Raw genomic sequence first — 19,552 nt, 5'->3', positions numbered from 1 at the left:
GGAAGTGCACTGGTGTTTTTCTTTATAGTGTTTGCATTACATGTTTCATCGCATTTACTTTTGAAGTAGTTGACTCTCTTGCTATCTAATAACAATTTCTCAGTCCATTGTATTCCTTCGTGTTATTGTCTGCAGGCTTCTTGAACAGTCATTTGCTCAATGCTCACAGTGACTACCATAGCTCACATATTTTGCTGTACTGCCTAAACTGTTTATACTCATCGTTTGTGACCACATAAACACTGGGACCCTGATAAGTTGACTAGAGCGGCATAACTTAGGGGGTTACTGCTCTGGCCCAGTGCTCCCTCATTTGGGATAAGCAGAAACAACAGGCCTAATTTCACCAGGTGCGGACCCACACCCAGCAAAATTTTATTCGGGTTTGATCAGACACTGGAGGCACAAGCACGGTCCATTCCCGGTCCAGCCTCCTCTGGAACAGGGGGAGCTTGAAATGCACTCCGCACCTGGCAACAGACTTGTCTGGTCACAGACACTTTGCCCACATTTTTACTCTCCTCCCATCCCCTTCAGTCGTTTCCCGCCCTCCTGCTCATAAGCAGGTGTAATTGGGAGTGGAAAAGGGCCTAGCAGGGCTGGAGAGTTACAGCTGGGGTAGAAGGATTTCCAGACTGATCTCACTCCTAAGAGGATATTCGTGAGGTGAGGAATCTGCAGGAAGATTACGTATTCACCAAAAATATCGTTACCAATGGTAAGCAAATGCGAGATTAGCCCTCGATTACATGCTATTATGTTCCATTGCATTTGCAGTTATATAATTTGCCTCTTGATATGTATTTACTGTTACCACCTTATTGCCAATTTGGGGTTGAACCATTTTGTAGCTGAATTTAAGGCGCTACCGGACAGAAACATTAATTCAGCCACCCAGTAGTATCCCTGCACCTAAAACTAGCCAAACTGGGTTGGGTGGAGGTTCACCAAACAGATTTCTGCAGGTGATAGCCACAACAGCACTGACCACTTCTATAGGATCAGAGAGGGGTCACGTGGAATGGCACCAACAGTTTAATGTGCCCCATGCATTCAAGTCCACTGCCACTTAAAGAGATTACTTGTGGCCGCTCCTGTGCCCCAAAAAGCAGCCCCCAGTGCCATATGAAGTCCAAAATACTCTGAATCCCAAGAAACCAATTACAACTATAACTTACCAAGACACATGAAAAGCTCAGTGCCATGATAACAAACTGAATAGCTCACCCTTGTGATTAAAGCATGGCACAGCAGGGCTTCTTCCTACTTTTCCTCTCTGTGACTCTCTGCGATCAGCTGCCCTCAACCTCCTTACTGTCCTCACCCCATTCATGGCACTCCATTGAACCAAATTACATCAATAATAAGACATGTATGAAATCCAAATTCTTGAAGACAAAAACATCTACCAGCTCCATACTATACCCAAAATGTCGTAGATTTTAAGGTGTATGTTTAAATACACAATACGTCCTCATGAGTATGCCAACATACCTCCTTGTCCTTAATGTTAAGCACTTTCACAAAATACCAATACCTTCACTCACAACAAATTTCAATTAGTGTAACACACTCATCCACACATTCACTCTGTCGCCCACTCACTTCTCATTTAAACCGTTCACAGGTGATGGCTGGAATGAGAGTCCATTTTCGAATTTCAAGTCTTTTGAAGTCTTGAGCTGGAGCCACTATTCACACTACTGTCCACTTATATGTATATAGACACCAATCGGCATAAATGCATATAACCAAAAATGCCATGCAACCTTCCACTGTTAAGCAATTCACAGTCTGAAATATATTAAACAACGTATAACATGCATAGTCAAATCAATTAGATTTGACATTTGAACAGAGTGCTTTTGGCTTTGTCAGTGCTTATTTGTGTACCGAACAGTAAGCACAAACAAAAGCATCAGCCCTTTTTTCGAAGCCAGTGGCTGAAGGACTCTAACCCAGGGACACTTCGAAGTAAAAATAGAAGAAAGTATTTTTGCCATAAATAGCAAAAGCGTCATACATGTAAAACCCAAAGTGATTTCAGGAAACTATAAGAAATGTTTAATTTTGATTGAGGGGGTTAATGGCTGCTCTTAGTTCCCATGTTTCAAATCTATGCAGTACACAACTCAGGTCCCGACTACATGGAAAGTGGCATCTCCTTCCACCAACCACTCAGACACCTCTGCTCCACATGATTCCTACTCGCACACATCTCGCGTATACACAGAACCAGATCAAGAGGATGAGCGTTACATTGATCCTAAATCCTGAAAGAACTTCCCACTCCACATTGGAGCCTTCTCCTCTCTTCTTAAATTCCGCTGGAAGCAGAGGACCTGGCTTTTCAATTAACCAACCTATCATAAGCAGGGCTAGGAACACACACCTACCTGCTGGGTGCGAGAATACCCTCAAGGTTATTGTGCACTTTGCAAATACACATAACATGACAACATAACATACCTACCTATTTCATAGGGTCTGGTGGGCCACTGTTGAAATATTTTTTCCTTAAGGGGAATTATAGAATAGCAAAGGGTTTGAAACCCCCTCAAACGGTACATAATGCATTATGTCACTATGAAGAAGTTTTATTATATTGGTAGAAATTGAGGCTTTTAATAAACAACTGTTGTTCTCCCTCAGGTGGTTTGCACTAATGGAAATCCACTTGGTCGTTGTTTCAATTCTTTACAAATTTGACTTTGTTCTCCTGGATCCAGTCCCCAAGCAGGTAAGGTGTGCCATAACATGAGTTAACCTTTCATTGGTATTTGTTTGTTGGTAAAAAATAATATGAATTGCCATGCTCTTGCTTGCCACTCTGGTGAGGATATTGTCAGCATCAGTACATTTAAAATTTCTCTCGATATAGCACAACAAAGGTCAACAAGCAACTGCAAAGCTAACTGGTCTCACCGGTGATACCTTTTGACTTTGCCAATGATTTTTCCCCTATGTGGCCGGTGCACGTACGCACACTAACACATGTTAGATTGATTTTTCTTAAAGCAAAAAAATAAAAAATTCCACGTTGGTCTTGCACGCCATGCGCATTAGTGATGGTCATTTTGAAATGCTTTTTCTACGTTTTAAGAGAAATAATTCCCAAATAGCTGCAGGTCATGCTTTGGTGGCTATCTTTGAGTGATTTTCCTGAAGGCAAAATAATAATTCCAGGATGTCTGCTTTATATTTGCATGCATGCGCCGTGGCAGACTTGGAATTGTTTTTAAATACTTTATTTATAATTTAATGTTCCAAGATGTAGGACCGCCATTTTGAAACAGTAAATTGAAATGTATTTATATATATATATGCGTGGGACACTACACCAACAAAATGGAGGGACTTGAATGACCCAATAGCAGAATACCTCTACTAGGTCCTCAAAACAAAAAATAGTAATACAAGTAAAAAAAAAATGTGGGGTGTGGGAAGTAAATGGGAGTTATGTGTAGATGATGGCATAGGAGCTAATGAACAAACGCATGTATCCTGGTATTAGTGTGCGGGTTTAGGATTGTAGGACCTCTCAAAATTAAATAAACAAAGCTGAGATGGGTGAGAGCGAAGGACTACTGACAGAAAAAGAACACCAGCCCCTTCATGTCAGGAAAGGAAGCATGCAACACATCCCATTAAACATGATGTAAAATAAAAATGATCCAGGGGTGGGACAGATGAGAATAGGAAGGGAAGCCATCAAACAAGGCGCTGGGACCAATACAATCATGAGCTGACTCTATATATTATTTTTTAAACAATAGGTCTTCAGCCACAGAGACTTAACAGAACCAGTAGCTGAAGTGAGCTGACCCACTACCTACCCCATACTGAAAGCTCTGGTGGATGGAGCACAATGTGACTGACGCATGAGCAGACCTGTGTGTGTGTGTGTGTATATTACCACTGTCGGTCACCACTAGGTAGTTATATTTAGTGCCTAGTTTTCATAGAAAAAGCATTTTTTGTTTTGCCAATAACTTTGGCGCAGCTTGATGAAGCTGCACGAATTTTTCAAAATGTATACTTTTGTTGTCAGTTCAGCTGCTGTGTTGAAAGTTTTGGGGTGATCTGTCTTCAGGGGGTTGAGGATAAAGAGGGTCTCTAAAATGCTTTTTCCCAATGCATTTTCCCGTAGGGATTTAGAACATGACTGCAGCCCAAACCGCTTAACAGAATTATACAAAATTTGGCAGAAAGCTAGACGTTGGTCCAGAAAGTGTGCTTTTTATGATTTGCTGCTAATCTGCTCGGTAGTTTTAGAGGCATTGAAGGGAAAATTAATATAGATATCTAGGAAGCGGATCCTCCACCGATCCAACAGACCTCTCCTGACATCTGATTGGCTGCCCACACTTCAACTACGAAATGTTGGCAGCCATCTCGGGACTCGGCTTCAGTTGGGGCAAATCACGGGGTCATGCAAAAAATAAAGGAGGGGGAGCGAATGGGGGTCCCTCCTAGGATTTACCATCACCTCCCGGGGCCAAAATCATTTTATTTTAATGAGTGGGGGGTCACGTGGTCCCCCTTCGTGGGCGTTCTCAGATTGTGTGGGTGCATGAGTGTATGAGCTGCTGTATGGGTGAATAAATAGGTGTGTGAGTAGCAGTATGGGTGAGTGGGTGGCTGTGCGATTGGCTGCATGGGGGAGTGATTGGTTGTATGAATACTGTGTAGGTGAGTGGGTGGTTTTGTGAGTGAGCGTATGAGTGAGTCAGGGATGTGTAAGTGGTTCTATGAATGAGTGAGTGGTTCTGTGAGTACTTGTATAGGTATGTAACTGGGTATGTGACTGGTGTGTGAGTAGGTGTATGAAATGTTGCATGGGGTGTGAGTGGGTGTGTGAGTCATTCTATAGATGATGTTATCAGTGATGTCATTTGAGATGTCATCGGTGATGTCACTGACCATGTCATGAGTGATGTAATATGTGAGTAAGCAGTGAATAAGCAGCGCATTGCAGGGGTGTAAGTTATAGCTAGCTCAGGTAACTATAAACTCCTGAATTTCTATGTTTATTTACGAGTGAAAGCTGAGCCTAACTATAACCTCTCTTTAACCTTTGTTTTTTCCAGTGAAAATATCTATCTATCTATATCTATATCTATATATAAATATATATATATATATACACATTTTATATATGCATATATATATATAGCTACAGATATATATACGCATAAACACACACTTTACCTACTGGTAGTTATAGTTGGTCAGCCTTTCCCTGGGAAATACTTTTTGTCTTGCTAATAACTTTGGCGCCGTTTGACAAATCTTCACTAAACCTTCCAAAGAAAATGTGCTCTTTTCTGCATAGTTTGTGCATGCAAAGTTTCGGGGTGATTCGTCAAACAGGGGCCAAGAAAAAAGGGGGGGTCCCAAAATGCAAAATCCTGAAGCATTTTCCATATTCTACTTTAGTCAGCGTTACTGCAAAAACTGCTGCGCGGAATTAAACCAAATTTGGCTGGAAGCTAGAGCTTGGTTCACAGATTGTGCTTTTTGTGATCTGGTGCATGAAATCAAAGCCCCCCTCTTCCCTGAGCGTACTTAGTGCACGGGGTACACAACCCCCGGGGGCCAAATGTAAAAAGGGGAGGGGGCACACCCCCCTTCCTGAGCCTTAAAAAGGCCTCGGATTCCATCTCTTGGGGCCTTAACATTAGTCAAAAGGGGGGAGTGCATGCTGCCCCCCTCCATGAGCCTTTAAAGACCTCAGGGCTCATCCCTCAGGGCTGGCTCACTTATTGCGACTCCGGGATCCCACCCTCAGCACAGCAGTTTTCCAGTCGGCACTACAGAGGCAGGAAAACGTGTTTGCTCCCATCTGGCAGGAGCATTATTTAAATCTCCCGTTGAAAGGGAGAACACCAATGTCCTGATTTAGATCTTGGCGGATGGGTTAGTCCATCACAACAGTGACAGATCTCCATTCCGCCGAAATATAAATCCCATTATCTCCTATGGGATTTATATTTTGGCAGATGGGATATCCGTCACTGTTGTGACGGAGTAACCCATCTGCCACTATCTAAATCAGGTCCTAGGTCTGCATCCAGCCGGAGGGAGATTTAAAAATGCTTCCGCCGTCTGCTAACTTGTGTTCTGTTTTCCTGACTGCAGTCTGGTGGGTAGGGACACAAAACATATACAGTTCCTGCCCGGAGGGAGCATGCAAAAAGCAGGCATCTTTCTACGGCGGGAGCAATTTCGGCATCTGCACCCGGCGCTCCCACCACAGCCATAAGCATGGTGTTTGGTAGGTGCCTTGGGTGGGCACTGGGGAATCCACCTATTATTAATGGAGGGGGGATGAGGCACCCGGGCCAAAATAGGCCGGGCGTCCCCCCATCTCTGTTAAAAAACAGACAGCCCTGGTTGATGGGGTGCCCAAGGCTTGAGAAGACTTGGGGAGGGGGCCACATTAGACACCAGGGGATGGGGCCCCCGCCTCGAGCCCTATTAGGCCACGGGGGCTCCACCCCCTTGTACTTTGCATATTTTTGAAAAGCGGAGGGGTTGTTTCGACCCATCTCCCTGAACCATAGAGTTCATGAACCATTGAGCTTACTGTTAGTGCGCCCTTCAGGACAGTAACTGGAATTACCATTTTTTTTAATTCAGCAATGCAAGAATTAATATGTTTTGTAAATAGATTGTTTCAGTAATTGTTGTTTGTTCCGTAGCAGTACAAGCTTTGTGTTTGTTCATGTTCAGTAATAGCTTTGTATTATCAGCATAGTTATAAAATGAACTTGACTGCAAAAACGAGGTGACTCACCAGATGAATATAATGATTAAAACAAAACAAAAGAGGTCATAAGCCAAGACCGCATGTTGACTATGATGGGACCAAAGCAGGAAGAGACCTTTGAGATGAGCAGACCCACAGCAATAGCTATCTAAGAATCTATAATGTGCCTTGAGAAAGCCCCATGTGCTGTCCGTCAGCGGTGAAACACGTGTTGACTAAGGAGCATCTTGTTAGATTTGAGTGAAGATTATAAAAGAGAATATATATAAATTAACAATGCGAGCAATAAAAGGGAAGAGGTCTTTGAAACAAGTGGATCCACAGCCATAGCTGTCTAAAGATCTATAACAAGACTTAAGAAAGCCCGAGCGCTGCTCGCTACAGTGAAACATGTTGGCTTCATGGAGGTTGTTAGACTTGAGTGAAGATAACAAAAGAGAACTACATTTAAAAAGTTAAGTATAAGAGCACCAAATTTTTATTCACCTTTATTATGCGCCATCATAAGATGTAAGGATACCAAATCAAAAATATAGAAGTTCTCACTGTTTAATTAATAAAGTACACTGTGTACCAATGGATATGCCGGTCACAGTTGGAAAAACTAATACAGACGCATTCGGAACTGCTCCAAGAACCAAATAGGGCAAAAGGAGATAACTCTTTTTATCCAAAAGATTAAGAACCAACTGCAACCCTGTTCATACATAGGTATGCGAAATTGGGCACTTAGCTGGGCATTATATTCATGCAAAATGTCGTTCTAATAACGTTTTACGGTTGAGAAAAATATTCCAAGTAAACTTTCTCAATATTGTATGTTTCTCTTTTTGGTTTCCACAGAGTTATCGCCATTTAGTGGGGACCCAGCAGCCTGATGGACCATGCATGGTGAATTATAAGCACAGAGCGTGAAGGGTGATGCACCACAACTAAACTAACATGAAGGTACTCCACTTTAAAACACATGTGTTCTATAGATGTGCAACATTGTGGAAAAGTTCTCTCTCCCGCTTCAAGGGTTCTAGCTTGCATAAAGAGGCTTTGCTTCTAAAAAACCTCACAGGGCTTGCATCATCTGACTAGAATATATTCACCTGGTTAGCTTCTGCCTGCTATGCTCAAATTAGGTACAAATTCTACCTAATGTTACAAAAGGCAGATTGCAAAGTTAGATTCAGTTGCAGAGGACTTGTTCTCAAGCCTTTAAGGCAGCAGGTGAATTAAAGGAATTTATTACCAGGGGCTGACGTAAGGTGACGGTTCTAGACAGAAGGGCCTTGATGCTTTTTAGAACCTACTCACAGGATATGTCTGAGAAATAGTTTGCGTCAAAGAACTACCTACCCACTGCTGGATACAGTATTCAAGCCAGATAGAGGTTTTAGGCCTTCATACAAATGACAGAATACAGTTAGCTCCCTAGAGTCTTGGCTCCTGTGTATTTTTTATTTTTTTTGCAGAGTTTTATATAGCGCTAACTTGACCCGAATCGGGTATCAGAGCGCTTTACATAGCACCAGTTACGTTACATGAGGACACACATTCATTTTTGTCAGGCACAGGGAGATAACGTGATTTGCCCAGAATCACAGGATGTCTTAGCGTCGTTCCCGAGACTCGAACCCAGATCCCCAGGTCCGAGGTCGAGCGCCCTAGCTTCTCTAAAATGCCTCACTGTTTTAGTCAGCTTTAACAAAATCTCTTCTCTCCCAAATTGTAGATTTAATTACAACAAAAATATTTCCAATGATCTCAGGATCCTAGGATTGGTTTCTCCTGAGATTGATAATCACCCCATAATATCCTTCCACTAGGCTCCGAATTCCTTCATGGTACTGTCTGTTCCCTCATTTGATGGGATTAATGAAGATCTGTTACTAAGTACCAAGTTTGACTTAGCAGCGGATATTGACATTTGTTGAATGTCAATATTGGGCGGCTTTGTATACTTCCCTTATTTTTTCCAATCCCACCTCCCAGAATGCTCTCAGACTCACAATGATAACATTATGTAATGTGTTCCCCAGGTAGCATCCAGTGAAAATGTTCAGACTGCAGCATTGTGTAGAAGTGTGTGTCTTTGATGAACAGAAGTAACAATCTATAATGTGCTATATCTGTAAAAAAGGGTAATTAATATAGTATACAAAAAAAGACATGTAGGAAACAAAATGAAACAGGAAAGAAAAGAAGACCTTTGTGACATTCCTCGCATGACCTTGTTTTTTGATGCCATGATTGATTGCGCAACCACTAGAAGATATTAGGACCACCATATTTAAGTAATATCAATTGTACCCCACTTTTCTGGTAGTAAAGCCATGCTCCTGGCCTCCCATACTCCACATTAGCATTTCTTAAGAGCATCCTGGGACTAAGACATGATCACATCACCCCTATCCTGATGGAACTCGATAGGATCCTGTTGCCGGCCCGCACCATCATTAAATTCATTTACAATGCCATCACAGTCAGCATGTCTACTTATTTGGCTGACAAGTTCACCAACTCTAGTGGTTCTCTGCATACCCAGAGCCAGAAAACCATCAGACTGCCGTCTAAGAAGGGTAAAAAAGAAAATAAAGGCAGCAGGTCTTTTCTGCCTGTGACCCAGGATCTGGAATAACATCCCTCTATCCATGAGGACCACACCAGCACTGGTCCATTTTGCACTTCTTTAAAGACCACATTGCAGTGCATTACCCATCCACTAACCAGCTACCTCTCCTTTCACTAGTTGATTATACAACAGTAATGATATTAGTAGCTCTCAATGCGTTTCATTGAACATACTTAGCTCGCAGTACAGAAAAGGTTGGAGACCCCTGCCAATGAAGTACCACATACATGCATACACGCAGTCTCTTTGTCCTGATAGAATATTAAAGGCATCAAGGAACCACCAGTGGTGGCTCACCCATGCCAGAAACCTTCCCCTTCCCTCCTCTTCCCTTCCTACCCTCCTCTCTCTACCCTGCCCCACACAGAAGCCACTAGACACACTTACCTCACAGTAATCCCATGCCCGCACAGGTATTACCTGTTCATAGGGGTTTAACCCCTTCCGCGCTAGTTACGCCGCTCGTACGCTCATGGCGAGCTGAGCTCGTCATGTAACGCCGTATTTACAAAAACGCAGAGCACAGCGGGAAAACCGCTAGCGCGCATGCGGTTAACTTGCAATTGACCAGTACTGGCAGGTGTTACCGCACAATAAGCATGGAAGGTGCCCTGTTCTTACTGAAGGGAGTCATGTAAGGGCTTCCCAAATATGGCAATGTGTTGAATGGTTGAGGACAGTCCCCAGTGAACCATAGGCTGTTCCCCGTGAGATTAAGATGTGCATGGTGGTTTTCCTGAATTTGTAGGCCCTAGCATCCCACCAAATGCTCATGTCCTAACACTAGCTTATTCATCCTTTCATGCATTGTTTGTGATAAGGAGTTTCCCTGTTTAAGGTCCGTTGTTCCTGGTTCGTCATGGAGCAGGTTGAGGCATCCTCAGTTATCCTCCTTGCCAGAGACATCGGCTGCCTCCTCGCCCCTCTGTGCATCAAGTGGTAGAGGTGTATAACAAAGAGTTTTAGGATCGTTTCCTTACACTGACAACAGTGCAAGTGACAGGGTTCTCCGTAGGAGGCTCGAGTGGCTTTCCAGAGAGTCCTACAAGGGCACGACGTGCCCATGTAATCTTCCCAGGCCTTAAAATCCTATTCTGCAAAACAGACTTCAAACATAGATTTTTAAAGAAAGAATGATGAAACGTCTAACTTAAACTTCCAACAGAAATTCGGGCCTGCATTTAATCTTTTAGTCAGCAAAATTGATCAAATTTAGAGCTATATTTAGTTCATAAACCCCACAAAGCTGACTTTGTTTTAGGATGGATTCATTTAATAATGGAAGACCCTCGTTACAATTGGTTTGTTGCTTTGGAGGCGTAGTTTACCACTCGGTAAATGCTGAAATTACAGGGTAGATAGAATATCTACCAGGTGCGGTATTACTGCGTCATTCATAGTTCTGCACCTCGGAATGGGGGTGACAGGCTTGGTAATATCCTAGCCACAGTGCTCCTCTGAATTTCACTCTCCATGCCGCATCTCCCAGGACATGTCCACACAGTGTCCCACATAGATGTGGCTGACATCACAGATCCTGTTTGGACCCTCTGTTGTCAATTGCAATTTTAGGTCGAGCTGGACAGTGGATGCGCTGTCTCTTCAAGACCTGCTGTAATCAGTCTGTGAGCATCAAGCCTATCTCCATTCTTGCCTTTACTTTTTATTTGTCTTTGTCAGTGTCCTTTAAAAATCCTCTCTTGCTAGTGGTCAGTCCTGCCCCTTTGTCCCTCCTTACTCTCTTCTGTTCCTCCCATAGAGCATGGGCTAAGGACTATCTCATTCCGCTCTGGTTCTTTATCTGTTCTCTGGGGGACTATTTTTTTCTTGGTTTTCTGCTCTGTAACTGTGTGTCTGTGTTCAGATTCAGCGCTCTGTGTGCTTACATTCAAATATAGCATTCTTCTTCCCACCACCTCCTAATGCCACAGTTGTGTTACTGCTGCTTCTCCTGCCTCCCACTCTGTTGCTTGTTTTTTTTAGGTTGTGCCTACAGCGCTTGTAAATCATGTCTTATCTCCTTACATTTGCAGTATATTAAAAGATCAAGGTCAAATGTTACCGGCAGTTTTCCGAGTGGCCTCTTTTCTTGTACTGTTGCTGGCTCTTTAAAGCACACTGCCGTCAGAGTAGGCTGGCAAGAGCACTGCCTTCGCTGTGGGAGCATGTTCACTTTAATGCTGACTTATTATTTACATCAAGCACTTCTTAGAAGTACCTGCACCGTTCAATCCTGGCTGGAAGCTGTGGTTGTGTGTGCACATGTGCACACATCTGCTAGAGGTTCGCCGTGGTATGGGCAATGTATACAATCGCATTTTCCCAGGCCTTCTAATCCACCACCACCTACCGCCCTTTGCTGGTTGTTTACTTGAGTCACCATTCTGTCCCTTCCTCCTCTCACGTCTGTCCTTTTAACTCCTGCCCTGTCTCCTTTGTGTTGCTGCTCACTAACGCCCTCCCTCCGCCAATACCCCACCCTTGTTGCTTGCTTGTACAATGATTTTGTCCTGTACTGTAGTTCTGTTGCAAGCTGCCCTTGGTAGTTCTTCCGGTGAATGGCGCATGATCTCTTTAAAAGTTAATTGCCACCCCCACCTTTTCTGCTCCATTCTCGGGGTGAATTCAGCAGACAGCGCAAAGGATTTACCAACTTTTGCCTCTAGGAGCATCCCAGTGAAAAAAATACAATGTTGTGGTAGTGTTTGGCATCAGAGTACAGAAGACCCTGCAAAACCCAGAGCTTGAGTGGAGATCGGTGTCATTTAAATACAATATGTGACGTAAGTAAAAGATGGCAACCACACGGAGATGATGTACGGAGTGCTGAAACTTTTCAAACACTCACCCCGCGTCACAGATCTGGGTTGATGATTTTAGCTCACTTTGCCACCCCAGGTCAGACACAGCTATATGCAAATCAATCTTGACCCTGTGTCTCATGGGAACAGTCCAGCCCGAGCTGCCAAGCCATGCCTTTGCTGGACTGGAAACAAGCATCCTAGGACCAGTTTCGGGTTGTTCATGAAAGCCACACAATCTTGTGTTCCGCGACATGATCCAAACCTTACGTATATTCAATTTGTCATTCACAAATATCACTTTTGCAACATGTTTCCTATTGATCTCGTAATAAATGTTCCGGCTGATTAGTGAGTGAACTGGGAACGGAACAGTCATTTGTAACCTGCAACTTCTATAGCAGGATGTTACCACTCGTTCCTCAATTATCACGCATGGTTGAACTGCTATGTGGGCTTGTGGAGGGATGGGTACTTGTTATCCTGTATGTGCTTTTATGTTTATTCAAGTCCATTTTACTGCATGGAGTTTTGCAATGCTTAGACAGACTGAGGCCACATTCACCACTCATCCGGCTCTTGTGGAAATAGTAGGAGTTGCTTTGTCAGGCATTGGAAGTCTTTTTTTTCTTGCAGTTTTACCTAGCGCAAACTCGGCCTACCAGTTGCATTATACAAGCTCCCTCTCTCCTGCCCCCGACGCCCTCATGTTGCTTTCCCCACTCCAATATTTTGCCACTCCTTGCTCCCCGTTCACCTCCCTCATGTGGCTTGCCCCACTCACCCTACTACCGATGTCCGTTGTTTTGATGTCCCTCTCCACGGTTCCCTGTGCCCCCTCCAACCTTCCTGTCCTTCACAAAAACATTAAACAAAGCCATTCTTCGTCCTCTAGACAGTGCTGCAGCTGTGTCTCTGTTCCCATTAGTAATTTCTCATTTTAAGTACTTCAAGCAATGCTGCAGCTGCTTCTCTGTTCCTAGCGGTAATTCCTCATTCTAAGGCGCCCATTAGGATCATGGGCGGATCGCCACCGCCTGCATGGCGGTGGCAATCCGCCCGTGATCCGACCCCACCCGCCACCCATTTCTCCTCCGCCAAAAGACTATGGCAGTGGGTACCGCGGAGGACGGAAAGACCGTCCGCCGCTTTTCCGCCCGGTCAGAGTTGACCGGGCGGAAAAGGGTTTAATATGGTGGCGGTGTCTGTTAGACACAGCCAGCCATATTAACATGGGTGCGGAAAGAGGCCTTTCTGTGGCGGCATTGCCCCCACGGAAAGGCATGCAGGAATAGACTGAGGGGGCCCGTTGCGGCCCCCCAGGTACTCCGGGGGTGGGGGGTGCACATGGGGGGTATCTATGGTACCCCCCTGAAGTTCCATGCACAACATGCCTTCCTGGCATTGTGGTGGGCGATGCTAAGTGCACCGCCCGCCACAAAGACAGGAATGCAGGATGCGCCCGCCACTGTGGCGGGCGCATCCTAATTGCCCCCACAGGACCACCGCCCTTAAGGCGGGCGGTCCAGTTTCCTGAGGCATCCTAAAGACCCCCAAAGTCTTCTAGGAAGTGATGCAGCTGCTTCTCTGGTTAAAACACATAGGTTATTGACACTGTCATTTACAACACCTATAGCCCTAACTCTGACAAATGCGCGACCTATTGCATTGCACATGCTTGTTTTATGGTTGATATCGGTCCTACCATTGGTGAACAGGGCTAGCGAACAGTGCTCCATCCGTTAAAGAACCGCGAGTCACATTTATCGCCTTTCTCCTCTCATACAGAGCAATGTCCTTCAGCAAAAACACACGGATTGTGCTTTATTAGAGGTGCACCAGCCCTTGAAGGCCCTGGCTCTATCTCGGCTCGAAGTCCTCTTGGAGCCTGGAGCCCAACACGAGCCGAGGCTGGCCCCTTCCCCTGAGTAAATAAACGAAAAAGCGGAAACCCTTCCTCCCCTCCGGTCTCCAGCTGTTCCTTTATCGCACTGTGAAGAGCATAGGGTTTCTGTATTACACCAGCAGTACAATATACTCAGCAGCTCAATTGTGCTCGCTTACTGAGCAGTCTCCACTTGCCCAGGACTAGCAGAACTTACGCATAGCCATTAACATTTTGAATTCAGTGAGCCAATTTTATTGGGATGGAATCAGTTTAAGGATGCCAGGCTGATAACAACAATAACGCCCTTTCTACAGTACAAAGTGGAAACTGCCTTTGATGGCTGTAAATCGAAAGCCCACACTGCCTATTTTATTAATTAAATCGAGGTGTAGTTGACCTCGGAAGGATGAATGTCTGAAAAGGCACTGCTGTCAGTGAACTGTATGATTAGCATGTGGTATACAAATCATAAGGCACATTTGCCCACCTGATTTTCATAATGGGATTTTAGGTCATGATGTTACAGAACCCATGCAGATGTCTGAACCAGACACCCGAGGAAGTTAAGAACGTACACTGCTTGTGTTAGAGCTTTAGCTTCTGACTTCACACTTTTCAAACACATTGCCTCTGTGCCCCCGACCCACAAAGCCTCCTCAGGCTCTGTGAGAGCAGGATGACCCCTGCCCCCAGACGGATCAGCTGCACCCCACCCCCCTTTAGCGCCTTGAGACCCTTACATGTGAGTAGCCACGCTTTATAAACCCCTGATTGATTGATAGCCAGGGACACTGGAATTATGCGGCAGGGGCCAACTAAATTATGTGGCATGGTTAACTAACTTATGCGGCAAGAGAAGGCAAAGTAGGCAGCGTAATGCGGCACAATCAATGCTAATATTATCTTGTTATTTGGGAATTTTGCTTTCTGCAATGAAAACTACATTTTCTATTTCACAATTTAGCAGTACTCAGTCGATTGACTTTGGGAAGGTGTGAAGCGCTGAATTGGCTTTGCCAGAAGTTTCTCTTTTGACTTGCAGCTTGCACTAGATTTTCAGTAATGAGTGCTTAGGCCACTGAGTTAGCTTGGTGGTTAGAAGCCAGTCTCAGTGTAGGGGCTCTTTGATTTTTTAATTAGCGCATCGATCCGCGCCCTCTCAGGACTGGGCAGTGAAAGCTGAAATACACATTATCAGTAAACAAACATTTATTTTCTCCGTTTTAATGAGTCTTTGCTTATTTGTACACCGATTTAGCGCAGCCTGCGTCTTTCTTTTCTGTGATGTCTGTACCTACTAGGGAAATCCATAGAACGGTGAGTTTTATTGATCAGTACACTTACGCCGGATTCAACAGCTACACGTGAAAAGAGATTCACGTTTTTAGAGTTGTAAAGGAAGGTAAGGTGAATGAAGCAGCATTGTGAGCGAGCTGCTAGTCACTGTGAACAGTTAGCAAGTGACCTGCTGTAAGTAATGAACACCCAAGGGCAAGTTCAACAGTTCTGTAGGCTATCTATATACATTTCCCAATGACGAAGACATTTTCTAGTGTAACCTTTTACCATAGTGAATGTTGAAAGAAGAAGTCTGCCAGAACTGGAGGCAATCGCCTCCTATTGATTTGTTCATTCATGTTTGCAAATAAATGCACTTTGACCAGGAGCATCTGACATATTTTGGGGGCCCATGTTCAGACCAGCTTTATGATCCAATTTCAGCTCTTTCATGCCCTATTATGCTAGGGCACTGACAGTGCATCAGCACATTTCACATTTTAAATGTGTTTACATTTAAAATTCAGGGACAGTGATGTGTGTTGACACCATTGTAACACAACAGGTCACCATTGTAACACAACAGCAGCTCACTAATATTACTGCAGATAAACTCCATGACACCCTCCCATGTTTCATAGTGAGATCCTGTTTTGATCTAAAAGAATCTTCTTTATGTATGCTGCACGAAACATAATCACAACATTTATCTGCAAAGTTTTGGTAATAGACCCTCACACATCACCCACATTAAAAAGAAATTAATGACAAACGGTATTTAAAGCAATCTGTTTAGCAATGATTCAAGGTCATCGGGTCAAGACGCTCTGCAGAACAGAGCTGGCTCCATCAAGGGGCCCCCTAAAATCCTGGGGCCCTGAGCCAGTGCACACTTTGCCTATGCCCTAAAACGTCCCTGACTGTGACAACTCATTGCGTATTTGCAGCAGTGACGTCACAAAGTCACTGAAAAAAACGAGTATAGTATCCAAAAGGGAAAGTAAGGAAACCGTTTGAGGCCATTATCAAAAACAAGCATTTGCAATGCAATAGGTCTCGCATTTCTGAAGGGTTGAGCTATTAACGTTGCACTATTATTTGCAACACCATTTGCTCAAACTTCCAGTAATGCGAGATTTATTGTATTGCAACTACTTGTTTTTAGGAGCCAGTACCTATTTTTATTAGACTTTGATCAAGACCCAAGAGAAAGATAGAAAAAGAAGTAAGTGAGAGAAAGGCAGAAGAAAGGAGAAGGAGAAAGACTGGAATACAACGAGAAAGAGAGAAAGCAGGGATGAATAAGAAAGAAGAAAGAGGTATGAGGTGGAGTCAAGAGAAATCAGCCTTGGTATTTGGTAACCATGATACTGTACAGCACTAGCTGGGAGCTCTTAAGAACAACTTTGGGCCCTTACATGTATGTTTCTTTTTTTCAGACTAAGCACTGGCTGCATGATATCAATACAATTAACCATTTTATTAACTGAATTTAACTGAGCACATTGGATTGCACCCCCACGTTTAAATGAGTTACCAGCTCCTTGTACTAGTCAGCCAGTTTTCCTTAGAGCCACCTCAGCCATAACTGAAAACTCTAGTGGTAAAATGGATTCATGAAACGAGGTAGGTAGTAGGAGCACATTCATTATCATGGACAACACTGATAAACCGGTTTACAATACAGCACAGAAGTTACATGCAGGATTCTGGCTGCCCCTGTGGCTCTTTATTTTGAGAGTGTGCCTCACTAGCACAAAACAAAGCAGTTTGGCAGAACAAAAAAATAGAGACTTGCCACAAACTCAAATTCTGGATGCGAAGAGTGGCATTTTTACTAGCTCAATAGTACCCTGGTTCTTCTCATCATGACTTCATTCCGAGTCTGTCAGTCAAAGGATCCGAGCCAACGAAAGAGCATCATCATCATCCTGCTGAGAACATCTGATCCTAAGGCAGAGGTGGAAAGGAAAACTCAGGAGCAGCCAGATAGAACACATCCAGAACATTACTTATCACATGGACGTCACTCCGTATATCTACTTGAAATACATTATCGGAAAATAGTTAGAGGTAATGTGTGCTAATGTAGGCAAGGACTATTTCTGAAGCTTGGCCGTCATCCTCTCTGGATCTTAATAAACAAAGTACTGTAAGAATATGAAACTAAAGAAAGTGCAAAGAGAGAATAAATACACTGTGGAAGACTGTGAAATATGTGTGCAACCATTATTTGTCCTTAGAGAATGCCCTTTGTAATTCTGGATGACGTACCCTCAATGGTTAGGAACCACTTTGTTGAGGCAATTAATAAACTTTGGCGAAAAAAATCACAAAGTGAACTGCCCAAAAAAGTTGAATATATTATTTTTGTTGTGTGCTTGACTGGGAATATGTTTAATTCAGCTCTGGTCACACACGATTTCTGACTTACTTTGAACTATTTGCCTCCCAATTGATTAGAATTCATAAGCTCATCAACTGAGGTACAGAATTGAGAGTTCAAAGAATGTAAATAATTTCTGCTGAGTGCTTGAAATGAGTAGCTCACCATGCAAAGACGCTCACAAACATAAGGTATAATGAGAATATGGGAGCATTTACATTGTGACTAATCCATTAGAAAAGAGCTTCTCACAAAGGACATCACTGGTGCCAGCGCTTTGCTGAATGTAGTTACCGATGGACTGAAACGCCCCCTGCGGCCCAGGCAGGAAGCTCTTAGCCCCCTGGGCGGGGAGGCCCGTCACACTTTCAGCACACTCAGCTGTCTGTCAGGAGTCACGGTTTGTTTACAAGGCAGCTGGGAAAGAGATGCTGCAGCACAGAGAGTCCATGCACAGCGAGCTTTAAATGCGCATTCACTTTATAGATGCTAAGACGGCATGGGAACACATGGAGTTAAGTGACTTTAAGTCACTGGACTCAGGCATAACACTAGCAGCAGACCAGACCAAAAGCCTCTACAGCCACTAGCCGGTCTTGCAGTAGAAACACCGGGTTAATGCCCTTTCTTTCTTTCTGTCTGTCATCTTTCACTTTAGAAACAGAGAGCTAAGCGGCTGAATGCCTAGCATCAATTAATCACTTACTTAGCGTCCGCCATTTGCATTTCTATGCGGTGCAGCCATCTACAAGTTGAGCATTGCCTTTGTGCTGCGCTCCGTGGAGCGGCTAAGTAGTAAATCTAGTCCGTGCGAGGCCACGCTTAGCTCAGGTTTTCAATTATTGTAAATTACATAATCACTCGGCACCATAGAGGATTTACACGAGGAAAACAATGTAGACAGACTGCTGCATCTGTCACACTAAGTTTTAATCAAAGTGTTTTAGTGGCTGGTACAGAGCGATTCATTTGTCAATCAATCAATCAATCAGTCACTTGTAGAGCGCACTACTTACCCGTGAGGGTCTCAAGGTGCTGAGGGAAGGGGGTGCTGCTACTGCTCGAATAGCTAGGTCTTGAGGAGTCTTCTGAAGGTGAGCAGGTCTTGGGTCTGTCGCAGGTGGGTAGGGAGGGTGTTCCAGGTCTTGGCGGTGAGGAAGGAGAAAGATCTGCCGCTGGAGGTTGTTCGTTGGATGCGGGGGACGGCTGCGAGGGCAAGGCTGGCGGAGCGGAGCTGGCGGGTGGGGGTGTAGAAGCTGAGTCTGCTATTCAGGTAGGCTGGTCTGGTGTTGTGGAGTGCGTTGTGTGAGTGGGTGAGGAGCTTGAAGGTGATCTTCTTGTTGACGGGGAGCCAGTGCAGGTGGTGTCTCAGGTGGGGGGTGATGTGGCTGCGACAAGCGATGTTGAGGATCAGTTGGGCGGAGGCGTTTTGGGTGCGTTGTAGTCATCGTAGGTGTATGGCTGGGACTCCTGCGTAGAGTGTGTTGCCGTTGTCCAGCCTGCTGCTGACGAGGGCTTGGGTCACCCTTCTTGTTTCGGTCGGGATCCACTTGTAGATCCTGCGGAGCATGCGGAGGGTGTTGTAGCAGGCTGAGGAGATGGCGTTGACCTGCTTCGACATGGAGAGGGAGGAGTCGAGGATGAATCTTAAGTTGCGTGCGTGGTCCGTGGGTGTCGGTGCTGTTCCCGGTGTGGTCGGCCACCAGGAGTTGTCCCAGGCAGAGGGGGTGGGGCCGAGGATCAGGACCTCTGTCTTGTCCGAGTTCAGTTTCAGGCGGCTGCTCCTCATCCACTCTGCGATGGC

The 19,552-nt window shown here is 44.5% G+C and overlaps 1 protein-coding gene and 1 long non-coding RNA gene across 3 annotated transcripts in view; one reads left to right on the top strand and one right to left on the bottom strand.

The window, feature by feature from the left end:
- Window positions 1–19,552, top strand: part of CYP39A1 (cytochrome P450 family 39 subfamily A member 1) — a 265,029-nt gene that overhangs the window by 237,366 nt on the left and 8,111 nt on the right. For both annotated transcript variants that reach the window (XM_078647646.1, XM_078647647.1), the window contains exons 11-12: window positions 2,653–2,740; window positions 7,616–7,720. In XM_078647646.1, coding sequence (XP_078503772.1) covers window positions 2,653–2,740; window positions 7,616–7,687 — 160 coding nt within the window. In that variant the 3' untranslated portion in view covers window positions 7,688–7,720. The remainder of the gene's footprint in view (window positions 1–2,652; window positions 2,741–7,615; window positions 7,721–19,552) is intronic.
- LOC144762455 (uncharacterized) overlaps window positions 16,810–19,552 on the bottom strand; it is an 81,279-nt gene continuing 78,536 nt past the window's right edge. The window contains exon 4 of the long non-coding RNA XR_013596093.1: window positions 16,810–17,312. This is a non-coding gene — a long non-coding RNA (uncharacterized LOC144762455). The remainder of the gene's footprint in view (window positions 17,313–19,552) is intronic.

Source organism: Lissotriton helveticus, chromosome 6 (assembly GCF_964261635.1).
Source record: "Lissotriton helveticus chromosome 6, aLisHel1.1, whole genome shotgun sequence".
Classification (NCBI taxonomy): Eukaryota; Metazoa; Chordata; class Amphibia; order Caudata; family Salamandridae; genus Lissotriton; species Lissotriton helveticus.
Note: the sequence above shows the minus strand (reverse complement) of the source record. Positions and strands in the feature narration are given on the sequence as shown.